Here is a 16806-nt window from a genome sequence, read left to right on the forward strand (position 1 = left end):
TCTTCATTCCTTTTCTCTAGTTTCGATAATAGTGTTGGAAAGAAGTAAAATAGTAAGCCTAATCTACGTTGACATATTGACAGATACATTGTGTGCTCTACTCTTCAACGCCATGGCCTAAAAATACAGATTGAAAGTATTACTTAATAATAAATGGTCACTTGACCTGTCCATATATATTTCAATGTATGTGGCAATCGTAAGCTAATCAACTCGCTCACATTTCGAACCAACAAAAGAATATTGGGACCCATTGGTAGAGAGGAAGGGCACTACTTTTCCTTACCACCAGAAGCTGGGAAAGTTATCGGATTTTTCGGGAGAAGTGATAATTTTCTCGAATCTATTGGAGCACGTGTCAAGCTATGCTCTAACAAGCTGTACCCTTTCGAGTCCGTGGGCTTATTTGGGTGGGAAAGCGGGTCGAAGTGCGATGATGGCAATCAGCATACCAATGTAAGGAAAATCAATGTTAAACTCGATTCAAGTGGGGAGGGATTCATCCGATCAATCAAGTTTCAGTATGAAGAGGAGATACACCGTGGCATTGATGGAAACGAGTTGCCAACAGAAGGGAAGGAGATCGAAATGAAGGAGATTGAAATGGTATGTCCTCATGCATACATATGCTTTTCAAAATCCTTACGAAACTTACATTGCCTGCGATGATGGTGGGAGACTCTTTCGTGACTTAAATCATGAGTTTGATGCTTATGTCTATTATTGCAGATTGAAATGGAGTATTTGACTTCAATATCCGGGTATATGTTTCAGCCTAACAACAAAACATTCGGACTTGCATCTCTCACTTTTCAAACTAACAAAAGAAAGTTAGAACTTATTGGTCATGAAGAGGGAAAGCACTTCTCATCCCCGGCAACGGGTGGCAAAATTGTTGGATTTTACGGGTGGAGCGGTGAACATCTTAATGCAATTGGAGCATATTTTGAACCGATCTCGAATCTCTACCCAATCAAATCAATCGGGCCATTTGGAGGCCACCTCGGCCAAGGTGAATGTGATGGGGACTGGAACGATGGGCAATTCGACGGTGTGAGGAATATTGAGGTAATGCATAACGATGCTATCCTTTGCATTAAGTTAGTGTACGACAACGGTAGTCAACAAGGTCACCTAGTTCCGCACGATGGCCGCACCAGAGAAGACGAGGCGAAGGTCACCAAGGTCGACAAGGTTAGTGTTTTTTTCCCTCTCCGATCCATTGCTGTTTACTTACTAATATCTCATCGGTCGAGACAATGTTAAAATGTCTGGTCAAGTGATTTGGTAAGTTAAACTCAACAAATAGGTCTTGTTTACACCACTTGTCCAATTCTAAGAGATACTTTTGAGATTGCGCAGGTTCCATTGAAATATCCAGAGGAGTATTTGACGTCGATCTCCGGTTACCAGCGAGACAACAGTGATGGCATCAATAATGCTATCATTCAGTCGCTTACATTTCACAGCAACAGAAATACATACGGTCCCTTTGGCGAGGAGACCGGGAGGTACTTTTGGTATCCATCCACCGGAAGCAAAATCATTGGCTTTTTTGGAAGATGCGGCGAGACTCTGAATTCCATAGGAGTGTATGCGCAACCCATACCGCATTTGGGTCCTTTCAAAACCGTTAGACCCTTTGGAAACTCTGGTGGGTCTTTGTGGGATGATGGAGTGCATGCTAATGTGAGGGCAGTTCATATATTGGCCAGCGACATAATTCACTCCATCAGGATTGTGTACGATAACAATGGTTCCATAGTGGAAGGCTCTGAACATGGCAAAAAAGGCAGATATCGATACCACAAGGTTAGTCCATATCTCAATCCCTCTCTCTCTCTCTCTGTTCTTTCGTCTTTTTTCTGTCTGTAACTCGCTCAGGTATGCACGTTGCTTTCCATAATGTTCTTAGTTTCATGTAGTACATTTCCTTTTCATCGAAGACTGAGGCACTTCTTTTGGCATCCTATATCTAGAGTTTTAAGGTTCGAACCTATTTCTGTTTTCGCAAGTAAGACATGTTTCCCTTTGCTATTCTAGCAAGCCACTCTGGATTATCCCAAGGAGCGTCTACTCTCGATATCCGGTTGTATGAAGCCGTATAAAAAAAATAGTGACCCTATCATCCGCGGCCTGAAAATACACACCACGAAGAAAGTTTACGGACCGTTCGGAACGGAAGAATGGCCATGGGATGCTCGTGAAAACATAACAGAATTTCGTATCCCCTCGGAATCAGGTGGTGGCAGGATCGTTGGCTTTTTCGGAACGGCGGGACCATATCTTAATTCTATTGGAGCGCGTTTGGAGCCATAGTAGATGAATCCCCCTCCCTCCCCCAAGCTTTTTTTTTTTCTCCTTGGCTTGTGATTGTAAGACTCTTCCTCTTTGTTTCCTTTGTTTTAGAAAGAACTACTTTTGTAGGATTTATTTTACAATTTTTTCGAAAATGAAAATTGAAAATTCATAAAATTTTAAAATAAAAAATGATAAAATAAATTTGGTGAATTTTTAAAAAAAAAATAAAATTTAACTATAACAATTCTTTGTGAATTTAATTTTGAGTACAAAAAAAATTTTATTTAGAATTTAAATTTTGAGTCCAAAAATAAAAAATAAAAATTTTAGAAATGTACTTTGTAAATTTAAATTTTATGAGTCAAAAAAAAAAAAAAAAATTCAAAATGGCAGAATATGGATTTGTGAAATTTAAAGTTTTAGTGAAAAAAATCAAAAATTTCAAACTTTAATGGCTTATAAACATGTGGCCACATTTGAGTAAAATTTAGATTTTTAGGTACAAAAATCAACAAATTAAAAGTTAATCAATTTGCAATAGTCTTTTCATGTTAATCACCTAAGACTTTCTTCTTTTTTTTTTTTTTTTGTAGACGATGTTAAATAACTCTTCTTTTTCAAGCGCTAGTCATGATACGTTTCGCGTAACATGAGATTATATTTGGATGGGACAACTAGCCGTAAGAGAAAGGAAAATGAAAAAAACAATCACATGAATAGTCATTTGAGGACTACTTTCGAATTAGAGACAGAGATATCATAAATACAAGAATAGAACTTCTCAACCAAATCATAACCCTAGGAATTTCTGCTTTTATAGATCTAAGGGTTGCACTCCATCTTCACGTTGCCACATGAATTTGAAGTTGTTGACACCTAAATTTTGACGACCAATGTAGGCATTCATCGCATAAAAAATTAGGAGTCAACCCAACCCCCTAACAAAAAATATTATTAATTTACATTTAAATATTAGGAGCATTTTTCGTTTATTAGCATTAAGCCAACATAAACCGCATTGGATTGGAGCTAATAGACTCTGGCAAGGAGGGTTTCGAGCCTCATTGAATTAATTGGATTAAGCTCGTAAAGTGAAAATTTGGCCAAGCCCATTTATCTTTAAGTGGTCGAAATTCATAATATGGATGCCAAGTTGGAACATTGGTTTTTAAAATCAAATTATATTGAAGGAAAGGTTTCGTTTTCTTAAATATTGCATATATCTTATGATTCAAAATAGGAAAATATTGTTTTTAAGAAAGCCCAAACCCTTAGCCTACATGAAGATTTGGTTCTCTTAAGATTGGTGAGGTCAGACATTATAGAGAGGGAATACTAAACACTCGCACGCGAGAAGCGTTGAAGGCCAAGAGCCAAGCCACTCACGACGTACCTCTCCACTGCTGCCATTATCCACCGTACACATCCTGTCGCCATGCGCCTACCGCTGTTGAAATAGTTTGTTATCATAAAAAATGTGACTCTTGATTATGAAAGATGTGACTTTTCGTCCTAAAAAAAAATTATCGGTGGTTATGAAAAAAAGTTATTGTTAACATGAAAAGTGGTGATGGTTGGGGATAAGATACATAGTCCCAGGAGGTGTGCTGATTGATTAATGAATAAAGACCGAATCGCACATTATTTATCATAACCACAACTGTTCATAACTACAAATTTTTCGGAACTCTCTCTTCTTCTCTTTTCATACACACAACTTTAATAACACATTCAAAGTGAAATTTCAAGAGAGAAATTGAGTAATTGTTGAACTTGCTTCTTTGCGGCTTTGGTATATATCCTAGAAGTATATTTCTTCTAAACCTGACAGCAACAATAGTTGGGGCAAATAATACCTTAAGGACGGTAATTCTCATCACACGTCAAAGCATCAAGGATCTATTACTGTTTCTCTATCTTCATTAGCAATCAAATTTCCCAAACAACCGCCACCGCGCCTAGTTGCTTCATATGCCAGAGCCCTGCCGCCTCGCGCTTCACTCTAGGTGCAATGTTGCGTCGCCTACCAGATTTCGCTGCTGCAGTCTGCTGCCTCCATGACGCCACAGCCATTCCCAACGACATTGACGAAGTCCCAGCAAGCCATCCCTCTCGTCACAGCCTTCAGCCGCCAGCCCTGCAGCTGTTTGCGACGCCATTCAGCAAGTTTCGGCATCTCGGCAAACCTCCCACCAGCCTCAACCTGGGCCGACGCCACCTGCGAACTTCCTGTCAGCAACTAGCAGTTCCCTAGTGTTTCTCCAGCAAAGCACAGCAACCTAAGATAGGATTCCCGATTACCTATTTTGGATATGATAAATATTTCGTTATGTGGCCTTGTATATTGCATGTCATTAATTAGATCAGGAAACATTCATCTTATGAAAATACAAAAGATATCGTATTGCCTTTAGAATAGATGAAACATGCGATGGCGCATCCGTAATTTCAACCAAAGCACTTGGCCAAATATTTGATTTCTCTGGTCTTTTTACATATATTTATTTAAGCCCGATCGATTCGACATCGTCTTCCTCGCCATTGTTTTGTATCCCACAAGCACCAAAATAGTTTCGAAGCTTGTCACTTTGGAAGCAGTATGCAAGCCAATACAATATGTCACATAAGTCCAACCAAATTACTCCCGATATCAACATGGCATGATCGAATCCCGGCAGGCCGAGCCCTCGCCGCGACCGGTCAGGCCCCCCGAGCGATCTCGATCTCGACATCGGAGAGCCGCTCTTCGGGCGTCTCCGCGGCGGAGGTGGAAGAAGATCGGGTGGCTGCGTTCTGGGACTACCAGTCTCTCTTCGTGTCGCCGCAATCCGAGACCGCTGAGCCTGTTTTGCTCCGGCTGGTGGACGGGGCGGTGCCATCCGATTTCCCCTCGGGGACGTATTACCTGATTGGCCCGGGGCTCTTTGCCGACGACCACGGGTCCACGGTGCACCCGCTAGACGGGCATGGCTACCTGAGGGGCTTCGTGTTCGGCGGGGCGCCCGAAAACAAGGAGGTCAAGTTCATGGCCCGGTACGTGAAAACCGAGGCCCAAGTCGAGGAGCACGACCCGGCGAGCAACACGTGGCGGTTCACGCACCGGGGACCGTTCTCGGTGTTGAAGGGAGGGAGGAAGGTCGGCAACACCAAGGTGATGAAGAACGTCGCCAACACCAGCGTGGTGAAGTGGGGAGGGAAGTTGCTGTGCCTTTGGGAAGGCGGCGACCCGTACGAGATCGAACCCAGGTCGCTGAACACGGTGGGGAAGCTCGAGATGATCGACGGCCATGGCGAGCCTCAGCACAGCGAGGGCCACGGTGTTGGTGACGTATGGGATGTCGCCGCTAGCATTTTGAAGCCCATCTTATATGGTACGTAAAACATATTCGTGGATTATTACATGTCTCTGGGTGAGTTAATTTTTCATGTTCTTTCTTGAACATTAAAGTCTTTGAAATTTTAAGGAAACTGAAGAGGAAGTTTAAGTGGATATGAAATGCAGGAGTGTTCAAAATGCCGGCGAAGAGAATGTTGTCGCATTACAAGGTCGACGCAAGGAACGATAGGCTTCTCACTCTGTCGTGCAATGCAGAGGACATGCTGCTGCCCCGTAGTAACTTCACCTTTTATGGTAATTTATTTTTTCATTTCATTCTTTCTGCCTTCATGGGTATTAGTCGAGTCGAATGTTTTGGATATCCTGCTGCATGAAAAAACACAGAAACAGGTTTATCTTCGCCGACCCGAAGGCTAAACAGAAGCCTACTCTTTTTTGCTGCGCATAACATATGCTCTTTTCGCAACCCCAGAATTCGACTCCGATTTCAAGCTGTTGCAGAAAAAGGAATTCAACATCCCCGATCATCTAATGATTCACGACTGGGCTTTCACCGATACTCACTACATATTATTTGGGAATCGCATCAAGCTTGACATTTCGGGTAATGTTGAAATACATTTGAATATCGAATCATGCATCCATCTAACAGTTTAAACTTTTAGAGCAATCGACGGTAAAGTCATAGAAATTTGCATAGTATCAAAGCAAGAGTCCTGAGTTCAAAAAGTTTGTGCAGGGTCAATAAGTGCAGTGTGTGGAATATCACCGATGATATCGGCATTATCAGTGGACCCCGGCAAATCGACATCCCCGATCTATCTTCTTCCAAGATCACAAGACGAGAGCCAAAAGGGAAGAGATTGGAGATCCGCCATAGAAGTGCCTGCACAGCTTTGGCTTATGCATTTCGGCAATGCCTTCGAGGCCGTGGACGATGAGGAAGGGACGAGGGAGATTCGCTTCCAAGCCTGTGTTTGTTCCTACGAATGGTTCAATTTCCACAAGCTCTTTGGTGGGTATAGATCTAAATCAATTAAGTGGTCATGATGTACGTTGGTGCAATTGCTTGACCAAACTAGCTGAACCCTAGTCAGTATGTTTTATTTCAATTCTAGCATAATCACTTATCGTCGATTTATCTGAGGGGTGAGCGCCGGGTCCGGCTTGACCCGGAAACCGGATTGAACCAGTTGTTCCAAGCCATTTCTAGGGAGAAACATTTTGGTTCCAGGTTTCGTGAACCTAGAACTGGCCTATTACTGGTTCTAGGGGGGAATTGCCAATTCTACCCCACAACAAGTTTTGAAGCCTCTTTTAGCCAAAAAAAGAAACTCACAGAACTGGCCAATTCAGGAACCGGCAGTTCCAGAATTGATTGGTTTGGTTCCCAATTCTAATATTTTGAAATTGGGGATCACAGGATCCGTGAACCGATCCACCCTGGAAGATTATCACTAATTAGTAATAGATCTTTTGCTAGACTTGAAGGTGAATTTTGTTCCGGGTACACGTTACAATTCGTCGTAATATATTGGGGCAGGATTTGATTTTTATTTTTGGCCTTTAACAGGATATAATTGGCAGAGTAGTAGATTGGATCCTTCCATCATGAATGTCAAACAAGATGGGAAGGCCTTGTTGCCTCATCTGGTTCAGGTATATCTCAAATTAGCCCCTACATACATAGGTCGATGCAGTGCGATTGCGCGCACTTAAAGAAAAGATGCACTTGCGTGTACTTGCTGTGGCATCTATATCAATCTTCCTATAAAGGTAAAAGCTAGAATTTGCGACTCTCTCTGTACATACTCACTAATTTTAGGGCTTTTATAATGCAGGTGTCCATTGATGTCAACGCTGAAGGGGATTGCCAAAAGTGTTCCGTGGAGTCTCTCAACAACTGGACGCGGCCTACGGATTTTCCAGTGATAAATCCGGATTTTTCAGGGAGAAAAAACAAGTACATATACGGTGGAACAACTTCCGGTACCCGCCCAGCACTGCCACATTTCCCGTTCGACTCTGTCGCAAAGCTCAACATGTCTGATAAGTCTAGCAGCACATGGTCAACCGGTAACCGCAGATTCATCGGCGAGCCGATTTTCGTCCCCAAAGGAACCGGAGAAGAAGATGACGGGCACATCCTTGTGGTTGAGGTACATGACTAACACAACTACGGCATATTTAGTGTATTACAACTGTTGCCACTGCTGGCGAGAGTCGTGTAACCTGTGTCCCACTTGTGTCTTGCAGTATGCAGTCTCGATTCAGAGATGTTATCTAGTCATTTTGAATCCAAAGAGGATTGGAGAAGCCGACGCTCTAGTAGCACGACTCGAAGTGCCTAAAGAATTGAACTTCCCTCTGGGATTTCACGGTTTCTGGGACGTCGACAGTTGACCTGTACATACACTGTAATCCATATCATCAATACTGGGTGAACGTATTCTTGGCTTTGGGAATCCATGTGCTTGCCTTTCTGCTCTAGACTACCAGTTGGTTGTTGCCATGCTAAATCCACACTAGTAAAATTGCAAGTTATGGAAACACAGATTGATGTTCCTCACCAGAAAAATTGAAAATGGCAAAAGGTAATTTCTCTCCTCGGTCCAAGTCCGTCATGCCACAGTTTCATTAGTCAATACCGGCCACTACCACCAGGCAGACAATAGGCAAGCGCATGTCAATGGATCCAAAGATGATTCATATATGACTTGACCATCAGTAAAAACATAACAATTTCATCACACTAGCCAAACTAGATAAAACCTCAACTAGCACAAAAGCTGTAGTTGATCCTGTCCCATCTAAAACTGAAGTGAAAGAATGGACCTTGACAATTTGGGGAAACCTCCATATTCCAATTGAGAATGACGGTTTCTGACTAATTTCAGCTGCCACTATAGGTAGTCTCGTCTAGAATCCCAGTTTGCCACTTCACAGATGTAACTCATCGGAGATGAATAAGATGGAAGTAAACAGATTTAGGTGAAGGCTTCTCGCACTTTTGTTGGGAGGTCGAGGTCAGGTTCAAGTTCACTGAGAGGTGAAAAGTATTGATCCACCATGTCTTCCAAAACTTTATCCAAACTCGGAGGATCCCACTGCAATTTCACAATCCAGAAGGTATTGCACATAAATGAGATAGCTTGGCAAAAGATGTTTAACCCACAAATACCAGATGACATCAAAGTTCCATACATGTCCTCGCATCAAGATGTTCAATTGTTGAGTTAAACTGAATCTAATCAACCCACTTAGCTCCACAGGTGAAACATTTAAAAATGCAGGATGGAAAAGAATACCTTCGGTGCTAAGTCCTTGTCCACCATCCGTGCCCGAACCCCCTGAAAAGAAACCATCACAAAAATAACTCCTTAAAGATCATGTATTCCGACATATAGAAAGACAATCTTCACCTCACCTCACAAAAGTCGCCAGAAATTTGCTTTGATATTCCTTGTAGGGACATGCGATATTCACGAGCCAAGCATTGGTCACAGGTTTGGAACCTCCCTTCTCGTACCTAAAGCACTAGACTACTTTAGGGATCAAATGAAGAAATGCTTGCAAACAGCAAAAAGACAACTAAGATGCTTATGAGGACTCACAGATCTCAAAGAAACCTTCAAGCTCAATGGAGAAGCTTCTTTAAGTCTCTTAAGGGCAGAATTGCACCAAGAATCCTTCAGTCCAGCTGTTTTGCTTTCCTGAATGACAATGTGGCACCATAGCAATTTAGAGTCTCCTACATTAAGCACACCAAGAAGAGCAAAGTAATCGTACAATTACTTGGCCAAAGCAGTTAAACTTAAAAAAATTGAAGCTGGCTCAATGCATAATGTAAAAGATTTCGTCAGAACCCACTTATCCAGCAAAAGGTCTAAACCAGTGTCTTAGAACACTCATCCAGTAGAGTATGCACAAAAAATCCCAGGACTGCCTATGCACACGAAGGTAATGTTAACAAATGGATTATGCTAATGCAGCATGCAGATAACTATTTTGCAGTAAGCTCATAATCATAAATCACCCACCAGGCATAGTGTCTTACCAAGGCATCAATAATCTCTTCAACCGTGTCTTGACCAAAACATTTATCCACCAACTCCATCCTTCAACATTAAACAAGAGACAATTAAGCATAATATTAAAATCAGTATGTAAAATTCAAAGGATCAAAAGATTAAAAAATGAATGAGAAAACAGAAGTATAACACAAGTCCCAAGTGTTTTTAACTAGACATATCATATTATCTTCGGTGGAAAGAGCACCAACTTGTGAATTACACTCATCTTATCTGGACAGACAAGGTCTCCATATTTTTCCAGCATACTCTCAATCACTGATGGATCATCTGTAACTAATTTCCCCAGTTGTTCTTCTATTAAGGGAAGTCTCTGCAGCATGACAAGGAGAACAGAGCTTAATTCTGCAATAGGTGCTAAAGTGAGGAGCCACCGATGAGTAACGAAGAAAAAAGGTGATTAACTGCATCAAGGGTATAGTGTGTAGCAAGGCCACAAGCCATCATTTCAGCCCCTGTGAGCTTCTCTCCGGTTAGACCCAAATACTCTCCTACAAAAAACAAGTGCATTTCATTTTAGAATAGAAGGCAAAAAGTTCATTTCATTTGAGAATAGAAGGTAAACAGTGGTAGGCACCATCAAATTATTAACTGACCAAAGAATAGATGCTTCCACAAAACACTCGGTAAACAAAAACACTGGCATTCCTTGAAGGACATAAATAGTGCTACACGATGTCAAATATTGTCTGCATATAAGGGTTCAATTTCGAAGAAGAATGGAAGCTATTGCAATATACCTAAATGACCAGGTAAATGTGAGAGGTAAAAGGAGGCTCCAGCATCTGGGTGGAACCCAATAAGAGTCTCCGGTGTGGCAAAGACCTGCAATATAAGCTAATTCAAAATCCAAGAACACATGAACCACAAATATACCACGCAAGTAGATAGAGCACTCGTGATAGTTTTGTATGCTAAATACAGAATATTCGTTCTACTCGCCGTACTCGGCAAGAATTAGAGGAATTAAGAGCAAAAAAAAATAGATTTTGATCAAAAGTGCATGTATTCAGTTCATTTTAACACTTATGGCACATGATCTTCCTTGGCGATTGAATATGGACAAGAAAAACATCAATCCTAGAGAAAAGCAACTAATCAACTATTTTTGAACTGCATGGACAATTTAGACCTACAGTTTATCTTTGTTTGTTGCCACCTAACTCTTTAGAAAGCTTCCTCAAACATCACTGGCTAGAGCTTCAGTCAAATACTATGTAAGATGACAGTGTCGCCATCGATATCCTATAGCATCGTACCTTTGGTAGCTAAATGAAAGTAGTTACTCAAAAATTGGGTTATTAAGTCATGCACGGAATATAAATAGATCTAACGGATCCCTAAATGTCATAAATGTGCAGAAGATCCAAAAGACAGACGTTCTGGTATGGAAGCTCGTGCAGACTTCAAGGACTTTGCAGTACAGCACCCATTTCCCGTTGCACTATGCCAATCACCCATTGCATACTAATTCCATGCAAAACCGACCAATTTTGTGTTCCTTGCACAAGGCTTCATCCTGAAGAATCAATTACAAGTAATTTCTCCCGACCAATGTTCTATAAACCAAACCAGGCAAGCTGGTTCAACCATTTGGACTGGAACTTGCTCCCAGTATACTCCAGGTCTACCTCTTCAGATGGTTAAAGGCTGTAAAACTCTAGCATTGACTAAATTCAATCCATTAAAACCAGCTAACACTGGCTCAATCTGAATTTCGAAAAGTGTAACTTGAAGCTTTAGGCATGTGTCAAGCCTCAAATTTCCACTAACACTCTGATACACGCTACACCTACAAACCACAAACATATTTTTGCTAATACTTGTACCAGAGGCGATGTCGACCTGGTGATCATTGCAAAATCAGACGCTATGTGTATCTACCAGCCTCAGAAAGTGAAATGAAGTGTATTTGATAATTATAACATCTCATGTCAGCAACGCAAAAAGTTGAACCTGCCAACACTACACTAAGCAAACTTCCTCTCCTGGTGAAGTTGAGAAAATTAAAATGAAGTGACCAAAGCATCAAGATTTCCTAAAACGGTCATGCTCATGTACGTATTCCAGCTCAATCAGACACAAGACATCAAGAAAGCTAGTTTCTTGATTTATTATATTTTAATATAGAATTGCAAGGACGACATAAAGCTCCAATTAATCCTTTTCACAAGTACACCACTCCTACAACTCGTCAGGATAATATTTGGAACGTCGATTACTTAATGAACAATTCAAAAAAGAAATGTCAAGGACGTGGACATTCAAGAGAGAAAGCAAGCATATATTGTGAACATGACTATGATATCTGGCATAAGTCAGAACAATGTAAAAACTATATGATATGAAGTACAAATAAACAGCTCAGAGCTCCCAAAGACATACGGTTTTATCAGTCGCAACTGGAAATGTCCCCGGAATTGAACTCCAGCACCACCTCCCATTGTGATGCCATTTAATAGAGCCACCTAAATGGAGATTAAGGCATTAATTTGAGCACAAAAACTTCTCACAATTGAACTACAACTAAACTTAAACTATGCAAGCAAATTCTGGATCTAGCATATCCATTCTACTTTTGGAACACCAAAGGCAAATTAATAATGGCAATGGAAAGAGGAACTACAAACCCAAGAATTCATTGAGAAGTTAGCCAATGGTGAAATAATAACAACTAACTGAATAGATCATCAAACTTATGTATAGAATGTAACAAGGTCATCCTCATGGAGAAAAATTAGGCACACAATCCAACTCCTATTTTTTATACATTTTAAACAAGAGTAGCTCCAACTTCAAGATGAGCTGATGCATTAATCCACTTCAGTCTGGTTGCGCAATAATAATCACCAAAACTATGAGCACAGCAAAAGCTGGATATGACAAGAAACTATGCATGACCCAATAACATATGCCTGAAGCTTTTCGTCTACATCTATCGAGTGGAACTGATACAGATCACAAAACTCTCAAGAAGAAAGTCAATAATGAGTCTTCTGTTAACATAAAAAACTTCTTTCAGACTGGCAATGCTTCAAATAATCTAATACAGTATTTAAGCACATTTTTAAAAAGAGAAAACAAAATGAATGAAATGTTAATCCTAGAATTAACAGGCCTTGACATAAGCATGACCTGTACTTCACCATACACTATATAGTTCGGTTAGCTATAGGCACACCCCTAACTATGATCTTTTTTCTTTTTAAATTTATATAACTCTTAATACAATCTTGGCCATCATATCTTAGATTAGTGAAGCACCAATATGATTTGGAAGATCGCATAAGAAGACTTATGTATGATTCATAAGCTTTGATCACATGAATATCAGATGGAATGCTGTCCAATGGCATTTGCTGAGCAAAAACTTTCTCAACTTCAAATTATTATATCTAATGAGTGGGTAATCCTCTTGGTGCTGCTCGCAGGAGTAGCTTAATAGATAATCCTAATACAGAATGCATTCTCTCAGAAGTCTCTGTGATAAATATCAGTCAAGCGGTGGACCTGAAACACTTGTAGAAAGGGGAACATGAATTGGAGGACAAACAGAAGAGCAAGCAAAGATATTTGAATCCAACCACACCATAGTCATATCACATGATTGGTAACTTTGCATATTACATCGCTGAAATCCTTTCTTCCCTTGTTCAATAAATGATGCCTAGAGCATAACAAAAGTACTGTAGCTTTTTTCCTTGCATTGATACTACCGCAAGGCCTCCACTATTGCATACTTAAAGTTTAACACATATTCACAACCATCTTATTTCAAACCTTTCCCTCCCCTTCTGCACATAAGCTACTAAGTTTTACGTCCAAATTATCTCATACTTAATATTTTCCCCCCAAGCATTTCTACAAAGGTTATTTTCCCTTGAATGCTCTCACAAAGCATCCTCTCAAGTTCAGTCATATTATACAAACGTTGGTATCTTACTGACCAATGCTTTGTCCTGTAAGAAATAAGCAGGCTCGTAACAGAATCTTCCTTTGCAAAATTCTCCATCACATTCGTCTAGTTGATATCCCGTGAGAGACTCCTTCAATTCCATCAACCACAATTGCAAAAATCATCTAACTTTTAAGGTTCTTTTTTCACAGGTATCTAACTTTTTAGTTTTGATTTCCAATTCTTGCTTTACTTCTCTCGCTTCTTCTGCTAAATTCGCATCTCACATGTTATGCTTTATGATTCTATTCCTTATTCAATTGGATAATACACCCCTGAAGCAGGCAGTAATCGTTAAAATTTCGTGTCTAATGTTCCGACTTTCTTAAAGCATCACGAAATTAGCTAGCAAAGGATGACTAAATTAAGCTGATCCCCCTCAAACATGTAACACCTGCAACTCTGTTATACTGCATGACATGTCCAAGCCCAAGGAATCAAAATTTCCTATAAGCCATATCGAAAGAGTCAATGGTTAGTCGAAACCCTTGCTTATGAAGTACCCAAGCAAGAAACTGTATTCAAGCATCTCACATGGAAGATCTATTTAAATAACCTGAGGATAAGTAGTAGATCAAGACACAACCCAAAAATTATAATGATAATCATGACAGATTTCAAAGACGTCCAGTACTTACATGTGGCTTCAAAAATGTACCTAAAAAATATATAAAACTATATAACGTCCTAAAGAAGTCCTTGCAGTCCTCTATTTTTCCTGCATCAAGTTAAAAGTAGTCGAAGAAATTACCAGGAAGTAGCATCATAATGAAAGACTATTTTTTTAATAGGTAGAATGGTTATAGAAGATAAACAAGAGAAAAAACCATATATAATAGGAAAATTGGTTACAGCAATCACCTCAAAGTACCAAAAATATACTGATTACAAGAGAGTAAACCGCAGAATGTAGACATCACAAAAACTTCCCATTGTACATATACAGTTCCCCTCATGTGAGATTCTAAAATTTGTTTAAGGGTGAATCACAAAAACTTGCAGCCAATGTTGTCAAAGGCAATTGCCAGGTGCACCCAGCACTTAAGCTAATCAATGCCACATCTACCTTCTCTTCATAAAATTCCAGCAAGACAATTTTATTCAAGCACATGTGTTCTTGGCCTAAGAACCAACCGATCGGGTGGCACCATTTTTAAGTTTGTCAAATACATTAGCAGATGCGGATGACATCCAAAACTTTCACTTTTCTTGGAAAACCCTAAATAGTCTTTTTGTTGTTTAGATAGTTTTTTTTTTTTTTTTGGGTAAGATAAGATATATATTGACTTTTCAAAGCGTAACCTACATATGATGTAACCGAAACACAAAAACATTTTAGTCCCTAAAGCATTCACTTTTTTGCTCAAGAATCCCTCAAATACTGATTTTGATATAAACCTTTCCATCAGCTTCATTTTAGGCAAATGTAAGCATATTTCGTCTTGTCCTTTGATCAACAACAGACAGATGTTTTCTTTAGGGAAGAAATAATCATACCAAAAGAACTTTGAAGCAGATTTAAAATAAAGCGGGCATAGTAGTAAACTGACATTACCTCTATTTATCAATTGGTAGAGGCTAACAATATCGCCCCCGGCACAAAAAGCCCTGCCACTGCCCTTCATAAGTTCGACATCCAAACAATATTATTTCTTTTGATGAACAACACCACAGCATCAATAAGCATTCGTTATCCATCGGCATAGAAAGAGGCCACTACCTTCATCATCACGAAACCTATGTCCGGATCATCTTCCCAGTTTTTGTACAGTTTCTGCAACCTAGCGCCCTGAAAACCCCAAAAAAAAAAAAAGGCGCACACACGTTGCTACACACATCAAGCGCCTCCCCTAAAAACGGGGGAAATCGGGGGAAACGGCAACGGGGATCAATCCAAGAAGGCCGGAAACCGCAAGAGGAGATTGACGCATCGACCGGGCGACACAGTATGTACACAGCAAGAGGAGATTTTGAACAGCGAGCGCACCATTGCCGTGCTGAGCGCATTGAGGGCCGAAGGCCGATGGAGAATCGCCGTCCTCGAGCAGCCTCTTCCCTCGACCAACACCTGTCCCAAGGAGAAGGAACCTCGTTTTCAACCCAGAGCCCCAACCTCGACTTCGCAGAATCGTCATCGGAACATCGAAAGAGCAGCGAGAAAAGGATCAAAACCCAGGAGAATCGACACCGACTTGGCTGCTTTCGAGATCATCGGCCGGCGCGGCTTCCGGCGGAGAACGGCAGAAGCTCCGGCCGCAACGGCCGCCGGGGAAGCGCGCGCCGCGAGGTCGCGAACGAGCGACGCGGCTTCTCTGAGGCGACGGATCTTCGGCTCTTTGCCTCTCGCTCGCCGAGAGCTCCCTTCCCCTTCCTTCTCTGCTCGGTGTCGCTGAAGAAGAACAAATTCGTTCAGTCAGGCATGTGCAGTGGATGGATGATGGCGCTGACTAGGACTAGTGGGGCCCACGATTTGTGCCATGTCATCATTGTCCCTGTTATTGGCTCGTTTGTATTGATTTAAAAAATATTTTTTTTATTGATAATAATTTATATTTGAACTATTTTTAAGACGATATGAAATATTTTGGGTTGATTCGTTTTTATAAACAATACAAGTAATCATTTTTAAGAAAATATTTTCTAAATCATTCACTTTTCATCTCTTAAAATATTTTCGGGCTTGGGAGGGCCCGAGTTAGGCTTAGTCTTAATAATCCATTAGCTTGAGGAATTTAGGTCGCGATAACAACCTTTGGAAGAATTATGTCCCTTCAGACATAACTACTTAACTCCTTCAATGTTGAAAGGTTGTATTTGTTCAAAGATTATTTTTCAGAATTTATAAAATTTGGATTAATAAAAATGATTAAATAATAATAAATTATTCTTATATTTTATTATTATTTTATTCCTAATTTTCATATATCTTTTTTCAAAGTGAGTATTGATTTCGTACCAATTCACTATAAGTCTTTTTGATGAAGGGATGCCTTTATTTGAAAGGGTGTGATTAGTGAGTCAGTTTTTATATGATTGAATATTAAGTCTCTACATTCGGAATTTTTAGACATTTTTTCATTCCGAAAAACTGCGGCCATTCTTTCTAATTGTTCTCCTAGAGA

At 40.3% G+C, this 16806-nt stretch overlaps 3 protein-coding genes across 3 annotated transcripts; 2 read left to right on the plus strand and 1 right to left on the minus strand.

Moving 5' to 3' along the window:
* The first annotated feature begins 734 nt into the window (after positions 1–734).
* LOC115663342 (jacalin-related lectin 3-like) lies at positions 735–2384 on the plus strand. Its single transcript, XM_056317960.1, has 3 exons — positions 735–1194; positions 1363–1812; positions 2044–2384. Exons 1-3 carry the CDS (start codon positions 736–738, stop codon positions 2317–2319), a joined length of 1185 nt encoding a protein of 394 aa, XP_056173935.1. The 5' UTR covers position 735; the 3' UTR covers positions 2320–2384.
* A 2475-nt stretch (positions 2385–4859) lies between these two features.
* Positions 4860–8041, plus strand: LOC130139983 (carotenoid cleavage dioxygenase 7, chloroplastic-like). The gene is made up of 7 exons (XM_056318073.1): positions 4860–5672; positions 5804–5932; positions 6111–6242; positions 6378–6653; positions 7212–7297; positions 7480–7797; positions 7895–8041. Exons 1-7 carry the CDS (start codon positions 4901–4903, stop codon positions 8039–8041), a joined length of 1860 nt encoding a protein of 619 aa, XP_056174048.1. The 5' UTR covers positions 4860–4900.
* Positions 8042–8227: 186 nt separating this feature from the next.
* LOC115666159 (3-hydroxyisobutyryl-CoA hydrolase-like protein 1, mitochondrial) lies at positions 8228–15921 on the minus strand. The gene is given in 16 exon segments (XM_056318075.1): positions 8228–8535; positions 8647–8745; positions 8947–8988; positions 9066–9167; positions 9253–9351; positions 9696–9756; positions 9921–10042; positions 10135–10220; positions 10470–10554; positions 12115–12155; positions 12158–12197; positions 14323–14402; positions 15240–15303; positions 15405–15473; positions 15672–15752; positions 15857–15921. Coding segments are annotated over 15 exon segments (1080 nt in total). The 5' UTR covers positions 15675–15752; positions 15857–15921; the 3' UTR covers positions 8228–8448.
* Between the last annotated feature and the right edge of the window lie 885 nt (positions 15922–16806).

Source organism: Syzygium oleosum, unplaced genomic scaffold (assembly GCF_021117445.2).
Source record: "Syzygium oleosum isolate NSW1041296 unplaced genomic scaffold, Sole_v2.1 Sole_v2.14, whole genome shotgun sequence".
In the NCBI taxonomy this organism is placed as follows: domain Eukaryota; kingdom Viridiplantae; phylum Streptophyta; class Magnoliopsida; order Myrtales; family Myrtaceae; genus Syzygium; species Syzygium oleosum.

Excerpts from the sequence above, each read along its gene's own strand:
- LOC115663342 (XM_056317960.1), top strand. The coding sequence starts at position 736 with ATGGAGTATTTGACTTCAATATCCGGGTATATGTTTCAGCCTAACAAC. Across the intron at positions 1,195-1,362 it reads AGGTCACCAAGGTCGACAAG|GTTCCATTGAAATATCCAGA; the intron begins GTTAGTGTTTTT and ends GAGATTGCGCAG. Across the intron at positions 1,813-2,043 it reads GCAGATATCGATACCACAAG|CAAGCCACTCTGGATTATCC; the intron begins GTTAGTCCATAT and ends TTGCTATTCTAG.
- LOC130139983 (XM_056318073.1), top strand. The coding sequence starts at position 4,901 with ATGCAAGCCAATACAATATGTCACATAAGTCCAACCAAATTACTCCCG. Across the intron at positions 6,243-6,377 it reads CATCAAGCTTGACATTTCGG|GGTCAATAAGTGCAGTGTGT; the intron begins GTAATGTTGAAA and ends AAGTTTGTGCAG. Across the intron at positions 7,298-7,479 it reads TGTTGCCTCATCTGGTTCAG|GTGTCCATTGATGTCAACGC; the intron begins GTATATCTCAAA and ends TTTATAATGCAG.